The 8,753-nt window shown below is 28.5% G+C and overlaps 1 protein-coding gene across 1 annotated transcript; it reads right to left on the reverse strand.

Annotated features, from left to right (window-relative positions):
• Positions 1 to 778: 778 nt before the first annotated feature.
• On the reverse strand, positions 779 to 8,340 carry LOC131641879 (uncharacterized). The gene is made up of 7 exons (XM_058912175.1): positions 8,322 to 8,340; positions 8,207 to 8,260; positions 4,378 to 4,628; positions 4,081 to 4,293; positions 3,906 to 3,998; positions 2,207 to 2,548; positions 779 to 850 (listed from the first exon to the last, which is right to left on the reverse strand). Exons 1-7 carry the CDS (start codon positions 8,338 to 8,340, stop codon positions 779 to 781), a joined length of 1,044 nt encoding a protein of 347 aa, XP_058768158.1.
• Positions 8,341 to 8,753: the final 413 nt, after the last annotated feature.

The following is an 8,753-nucleotide window of genomic DNA, read 5'->3' on the forward strand; positions in this document are numbered from 1 at the left end:
ATCTCAACTGACCACACTACAAAAAAAGCGCTCGATTTGCGGGGGTTTTATACCCATTTTGAGGGGGTTTATGACCTCCGCAACGTATTTTGTGGGATTTGTTAAAACTCCCGAAGTTACGATTCCCATAATATATATGCGGGGGTTCTGACCAACCGCTGGTATCAAACTGCAGGGGTTATTTTTCGGAGGTTTTAAACCTCCACAGTATGTAAAGTTAATTTGAGGCATTCCTCAACCGCCTCTAACATCATATTAATACGTTTTTTAATTTATTTTTTAAATTGTTTTCTGGGGATTTGTAACATCATATTAATACGTTTTTTAATTTATTTTTTAAATTGTTTTCTGGGGATTTGGAACCTCCTCAATAAATGATATGTTTTATTTTGTATTCATATTTATCAATTAATTTTTGGTTAATTTATTATTTTTAGATAATTATTTTAAAAAAATTATTTACCTTTTTTTATTTTTTGCTGTATTGAAAAAAATTTACACTATGTTTTTATTATAATAATTGTTATTAGGTATTAAATATAATTATTATACTACAAAAATTTTAAAAAATAAAATAAAATTACCAGTATAACATAATTCTATTTAACATGAAACCATATAAACCAAATTCATAATAATATCTTCAACTTGAACATGATAATAATGTGTTGTTCAAAATATTCGGTGTTATATCAAATGTGACAATCAAACACAAATTTAGTCTAACATAAATTTTCATCTTAAAGGGTCAAAATAACAAAAATATATCAAACACACGTCAAATGTTGCTACCACCACAAGATCCTCTTGCAATCAACGGCGAATTAGGCTCACTTGCAACGTCACTTGGCTGAAATTATAAAAGAAACAATTTATTAGATAAAATACTTAACTAATAATTTATGAATTAAACATTGTTATCAAATGTATAATAATTTTAAATTATGTATGGGAAATAAATATGCAGAATACTTTTAAAATTGTCACTCTACTATAGGGGTGTGCATAAAAACCGGTTATCCATAACCAAATTGATATCCAAATTATTCCACTTTTTAAAACCCAATCCAAATACTAAAATATAAAACTGGGTATCCATTTTGTTATCCAAATATAAACCGGTAATAATATGGTTTAGTTATTGGATACCCACATTTTATTATGTATTAAATTTATGTTTGTTTTTTTTCATAGTTCATATAAAAGTTAAATTTCTCAAAGAACATATTAATCATTAATATGAGTTTAAAATATAATATGTATAAATAAATAATATGAATAAATAAATAATATGCAGTATAGCTAGGATAGGACTGCATGTCTATGTTGCATTGTTGTGAATTATGTGTGTACTCATTATCGTGCATAACGTATCAGTTAGGCACTTTTATTATACGGAATAAAAACATTATTAATAAAAAAATTCGTAACCAGCACTTTTAATTGTGGCTCGTCTGATGTTATTATAAATTATAATGTTAGCCAATTAGGTAGACTTATGTCTCAAGCTCACTATGAGAGAAACCGTTTTTTTTTTTTAATTGGTTCTTTTAAAAAAAATTGGTTTGGAAGAAAACCGGTTTTAAACTGGTTTTTTTTAAAATTGGTTTTTTAATGAAAAACCGGTTTAAAACTGAACCGATCCACATGTAAACCAGTTTTAAAAAAATAAACCGGTTTTAAAGAAATGGTTTTAAGATCCAAACCAAACCACATATATGGTTTAATTTGGTTTGGTTATTGATCCATGCACACCCCTACTCTACTATATTGGAAGTTCTAATTAGCCTATCAATTGTTATAGAACCAAATTATTTTTCATTACAACAAAAGTCACATAAGAATATAAACATCACTGTTTTTCCATATTGTTGATAATTACAATTTAACACACTGTCATAAACTCCACTAATACCACTCCAAAGAAATAAACATCACTGTTTTAATATTCACTTCCATGAAACTCTGATATCAATACTACAATACTACAATAACTACAATTACTACAATATCAATACTACAATTCTTTGACATATCAACTGCCATATACTTAACCTCATCAACCATATTTTCAATACAACTATAAGATTTTACTAGAATTAGAGATATCTTAAGCTTAAGGTTGTTTGAAAGATATACTTAAAACATAATATGCATATTTTCATTAATGGAATAGTGAAACTGAAAGATATAAATCAGAACTTACATTTGATAAACCCAAAATGTCAGCCACTTGATCAGGAATCTTTCCTTCTTTCATCATAATATATGCTTTAAATGCTGTCATATTATTTTGAACTTGAGATTCCAAGTTCATGTACTTCTCTTGCCAAAAATTAGATGATGATGTAGAAGCACTTGTTGAAGAATTACTCAAATTTGAAAGTCTAACTCCATTATTTCTAAATGTATTGGTAGGAGCTGCTCCCATACCCATGCTTCTAACTCTTCCAGAATGCTCGGGCCCAAAGACTCTACCGACAACATCATTAGGAGATATTTCAGATTCATCAACATTGCTCTGTGTCAAACCCACTTCAATTTGTTCCTATCAATATACAAGATCATCATATTAAAAACTTGTATAAAAATCATGAAGCGGGAAAGTCTAAACTAACTATTCAACTTTCAAATGAAGAATATAAAGGGAAAAATCAAAATGCATGCAAGTAGCATGATTGGTTAATATAAATAAAACAAATAGAAGATACATGAAGTTGTCAGGGATAAATAATACAAGGAACAACTAATATCAAAACACACATGAACCATAACTAATAAAAGAACCAGAGAAAACTACACAAGATTGAAGGATTTGAAAAATAAAAACCATTCATAATAATGCATCTAAATAAATTTTCAAGTAACTGATGCTAAAAAGCAATAGCATATCATTAGTCAAACCCATTTGTTATATGAGTTATGACTAGCAATTGATACTTGATACAAATTGAGACTTAAAAAAAATTATACCAAAACTGCTACTAACATTCAGATTCATCAGCCTACACGGTGTAAGTCATTCCCAAACCCATCCAAACTCCATATTCAAGTTAATCTCCCTCTAAATCTTGTTCTCTCAAGAATGCACGTCTCAATATAAAACCAGCTTCAATTGAAATCAAATACTCATTTCATTCATTTTTCAAGGGTGTGCCCTAGATATACATACAATATAAAGTAACACTTGTCCTCTTTGCTACCAGAATAGAATTATAAATTATGAAACAATAATTTTAAGCTAGTGTTTTACCCTTATTTATCATCAAATGAAATCTCTTATCAATCTAACCTTGCATTGCCCATTGTATCTTTATTCAATTTTCATCCTTATCCACCTAAACATTATAATTTCAACAACTATACGAAAATACCCTACACAGCAGCTATACTGATAAGTAAATGGAGAATAAAGAAAAAAGGTGAATTCTTATTTACCCAACTCAAAAAGTTGGGTAAGGTTACCTCCTTTGTAAAATGCTTTGAAAACAACAAACATTTGTAGTATTTTAATAAATAATTAAATGTGTTAAATGAGATGGAATCAGGTGATTGGTTGGAGGTACCATACCCAACTTTTTGTGATGGGTAGAGAAGTTGTTCCCAAGAAAAAAACTATTAAGCTTTCAAACTGTAATTTAAATAGTCAACAATAGAATTCTCAAGTTATGATAATGACTAGATAAACTTGAACATTATTAAGATTGTGCTCGTCATGAACTTACCACAATATTCTTTGTTGCATCATTTACAAACGACCCATCTTTTTTTTTTATGGGTTTCAATGTATAGTTTTCCACGACTAGGTTGTTGTCCGGTTTCCAAAAACTAAAGAAAAATTATGTTAAAATAGATAGTAAATCATATTAAATAGTAGAACATACAAAGTTAATTTGTAAAACTACCATCTCATGTCTTTTTCTCGAAAGAGATTTAGAACCACCGGTATGAGGAATCACTTGCTTGCTACGATTTTCTCTAATTTTGCGACAACGCTCCTATAAAAAATGAATACAAGTTAAGTTATTAATAATATAATTAAAATACAACAATAAATCAATAAAAGTAATTAAAATTTACCATTGTTTCCGGTTTCAAGTGATAATTAACAAAATGAGCCCATTGAGTTGGATCTACACCAACTGGAACATTATTTATGATTTCATCTCGGGATTGAGATGGATCGTAAAATCTAGTCCACAAACTTTGTCTATGTGCAGCCCACTTCTTTGAAATGCTAAGTTTGCAATATCTCTTTGCCATGGCTTCATTAGTGTTAAACTGAAATCGAGGCTTCAAGAGAAAACAAAGTCAAACTTTAGGGATTTAAATATGCAAAGTAAGTCCAATATAGAAGGTGTAGCAAAGTAGTAATACCTTCAAATCGGTTTCAAAGCAATTATCAAAATAAGATTTTGGCATGCCTAATTTTCCAGACCACCTTTCAAAATTAATTGGAAATAAATTGGAATTAGTTGCTAATGTTCCACAATATCCTACAAGCAAACCTTGTGCTTCACCATATGTCGCATATCGGTCATCAAAGTGTACAATTACACGTTCCCCGATAGGTAAATCATTGACTTGCCAATACTTAAGTTTTATCTTCTTAGTAGCTCCTTGTGAATCTTGAGAAATAAAATAAATTATATCATAAATTTATCAAAAAAAAGTAAAATAAATTAACAAAAATATAATTAACCGCGCGAGTTTTGGTACAAAAATATTTGGCGCCAAAAACTTTTATTAAAAAAGCTGATTAGAAGACCAAAAGTTAGAGTAAAATTGCGCCATGATTACGGGGGTTTTAAACCCCCGTAGATTGCTCTATTATTTTTCCCATAAAATAGAGACTGTTAATTTTTGTTCCAATTTTCGGAGGTTTTTTAAAACCCCCTCAAATTAACCGCCGCAATCCAGCGCGTTTTTTGTAGTGCCAGAATACCATCCTACCCACCAGATTTAGTTTTTAAGAGTTTGGCAAATGAGATTGTTGGTTTTGACCATTACATGATGTCCTTGGAAGTATGTTTGAGTTTCCTTAAAGTAATCATATAACCACTCGTTCTAATCTCTTGATTTTCTAATACCCCCACCTCAACGCCTTTAAATACATTGCTTACAAAATAGATTGTTTATTCCAGTTATTATAGAGCTCTTGGTGATTGACAAATATTAAGCTGATATCTTAACAATCTAACTAATTTTTACCAAACTAACATCTCCCTTATGTTGGGCTATGTATACTACACAAGTTCAACTTTGACATTGTGATTGATAAAAAAGGAAAGTGAAAAGGATTGGTAAAAGCATGGGTTAGTTGAGTATAAGTAGGAACATACCAAAGAAGAAGAAGAAGTTATGACTGAAGTTTATCTTGGATGACATGACAATCCAACTCAAACTAGGCAAATAAATGGTTGATATACTCACACTAGGAAAAAGTAGCTTGATAAGAATCCATATGGAGAACCTGAGAAACTATTGAAGCAAATAAGATATCTTGGTACAAATTGACTAATATGGTGTACAATAAAAGATATTTCAGGCCTGACATTTGTTAAATAAACAATATGTAAATAGGTATTGATGAAATTTCGGTATAAAGAATACCTAATTCTTAGAAAGTTCCTATGTATATTTTCCCTAATTTAAGAAAATACCAAAAATTGATTGAGTGATCTCAATTTCAAAGAAATCCCTAAGAGTGTGTTTGGATGGAGCATTTTAATGAGGGAAAGTAATGTTTTGAGGGAATTTAAAATGATTTGACCAAAATCCATTGTTTGGATAAAAAATGAAGAATTGTTAAAATGATTGAAATTTATGGAGTATTTCATTTAAGTTAAATTTAATCATTTTGAAATGACACCAAAAACCAAAGAATTTGAAATTCCTCTCATGTTCCATAGAATGTATTTGTTATCATTATTTCTTCAAAATTTACAAATTGGTCCTCATATTTTTCAAAATTATAAAATTGACCCCAAAATTTTTTATAAAATTGCAAATTGGTCCTTAATAATTTTTAAATTTTACACTTTGGTCCTTCAAATTTTTAAAAATTACAAATTAGTCCCTACTTTTTCATTTTTTAATTTGGTCCAAAAAATTTAAATTTTATACAAAAGGACACCAAAAATCTAACAATGAATTATCTTAATACTCCATCCAAACAAAACAATTTAAAAATGAATGGATTTGAATTGAATCATTTGAATTGCTTTGAATTTTAAATTACTTTAAAATTTCTAATTACCTCATCCAAACACACTCTAAGAGTGTATTTGGATGGAGCATTTTAATAGAGGTAAGTAATATTTTGAAGGAATTTAAAATGATTTGACCAAAATCCATTGTTTGGATACAAAAATGAAGAATTGTTAAAATGATGGAAATTTATGGAGTATTTCATCTAAGTTAAATTTAATCATTTTGAAATGACACCAAAAGCCAAAGAATTTGAAATTCCTCTCATGTTCCATAGAATGTATTTGTTATTATTATTTCTTCAAAATTTACAAATTGATTATCATAATTTTCAAAATTATAAAATTGACCCCAAAAATTTTAAAAAAATTGCAAATTGGTCCTTAATAATTTTTAAATTTACAATTTGGTCCTTCAAATTTGTAAAAATTACACATTGGTCCCTACTTTTCAATTTTTTATTTGGTCAAAAAAATTATATTTATAAAAATGATCCCCAAAATTCAAACAATGAATTATCTTAAGTCTTCATCCAAACAAAATAATTTAAAAATGAATAGATTTCAATTGAATCATTTAAATTGTCTTGAATTATAAATTCCTTTAAAATTTCCAATTACCTCATCCAAACACACTCTTTGTTTGTATATTGCATACTAACAACAAAGTGTCATTAGTTTAAGCAAAAGTTATGGTTGAATGAAACTAAATAACCATCACTTCAATTACATATCACGATCATGGAAGCTACTTTGCCAAACTAGATTTAGATAAATATGTGCTTAGATTCTACACACTTTCTTATTCTTGTCTTTGACATATGTCAAATTAATGTCTTCGTTACACACCAGGTTTGAATTTTTTATCACCAATGTTTGTAGAGAAAATATGTTGCAGCTAGACATATGTACAAACCCTGTTTCTGTTGGTTTTCTATGCAAATTACCTTACTAGTATAATTCATATTTCTTTCAAAAGACTCATTACTTATTTTGACAACATGTAATATTATATCACTAATTTTTGCCTTGAAGTTCTAATAAAAAAACTTAAACTTTTGTAACTATGAGATCCAATTTAAGAGGGAGTGGACTAGAACCGCTGAGTTTTTTTTTTTGCGCAACGTTTTTTAACTTGTAATTTTATTGGAAGCAATGAGTTGAATGTTACTTTAAGATGAATGTATAATGAAGAATTTTAAAAGTATAAAGTAAATGACGCAAGCGATTTATACTAGTTCACCTTATCAATTAAGAATACATCTAGTTCCTCTATTCTTCAGAAGATTTTTTTACTATGTTTAGATCCTTGTACAAGTCTCACATCAAAACTTTTTTATAACCTTCTAAACATACACAAACACCAAATTGTATGATAGATTTTGAATCTTCCAGATACAAAGAACCTTTTTAACAATAACAAAACACTATAATTATCCTCACAAAAATATACCACTTTCTATTTACGAACACCTTTTGTCAACCTACTATGATGAAAGATACAAATACTTAAACTTTGTTAAGAAATGAAGAATGTAGTAGGTCGTCGAATGTCGAATCCATTATTGCAATTATAAACTTTATTTTATCAATATCATAATTTAAAGTATATCATATAATTACTCATATTCAATTTTGATTTTAAAACTTTTTTGATTTATGAAAGTTACAAGTTTTTCAAACCATTTGGAAAAAGAATGTTTCTAGAAAATGATCTTTGGATTGTGTAAATGATTATATAAAAAAAAATTATTTCATTTTGAATGATAAATCATCATTAATACACACTTAGAAACCTTTATGATTGAATGCATCCGTTTAAAAAGGTTGCATGAAGATTTTCCATTCAACATAATGATATTGATTAATGAAAAATCGCTTCCTTTCAAGTGGTAATTGATTAACATAGTGTGGTAACCGATTACCACACGCCCGATAGTTATAATTTAGAATATTGAATACTGGCAACCGATAATCAGGACATGGTATTCAATTACCACTGCATTTTCCTGGAAAATCATCAGTTTTTTCAGCAAGGTGTTGGGTGAAAACTATATAACGCGCAAATATACACAGTCTATAGTATCAAGTAATAAAAAGTAGGGTTATTACCATTTTTGCCCCATGTCATATAGGCGACTTATGGTTTACCCCCTGTAATTTTTTTTTTTTGTAAAACTACCATTACCAAATGAAGATTATGTCGTTTTAGACCTTGACAGGAAATGACACACTCCTAGTGCCCTATGTGGTGCACTGACTGGATAAACTTTTTCTTTTTTAATTCCAAAAATGCTTATGTGTCTTTCTTATTATTTTTTGAATTATTTTAAATTTGGAGTGCTCTGTCTAGATGAATTTTTTGTTTTTTAATTCCCAAAATACTGATGTGTCTTTCTTATTATTTTTTGAATTATTTTAAATTGGAAATATTAAAAGTGACATTGTTCCAAAATTTCCTCTTGATTTAAAGAGAGGGGAGCTACCACTAGACCAATCAATTATTTATTTATTTATTTCTGAACTTAAATGTATCAATTACAT

This window comes from Vicia villosa, unplaced genomic scaffold (assembly GCF_029867415.1).
Source record: "Vicia villosa cultivar HV-30 ecotype Madison, WI unplaced genomic scaffold, Vvil1.0 ctg.004200F_1_1, whole genome shotgun sequence".
Taxonomy (NCBI): Eukaryota; Viridiplantae; Streptophyta; class Magnoliopsida; order Fabales; family Fabaceae; genus Vicia; species Vicia villosa.

Excerpts from the sequence above, each read along its gene's own strand:
- LOC131641879 (XM_058912175.1), bottom strand. Across the intron at positions 4,294-4,377 it reads GCTTTGAAACCGATTTGAAG|CCTCGATTTCAGTTTAACAC; the intron begins GTATTACTACTT and ends TTTCTCTTGAAG. Across the intron at positions 2,549-3,905 it reads CGAGAAAAAGACATGAGATG|GAACAAATTGAAGTGGGTTT; the intron begins GTAGTTTTACAA and ends GTATATTGATAG.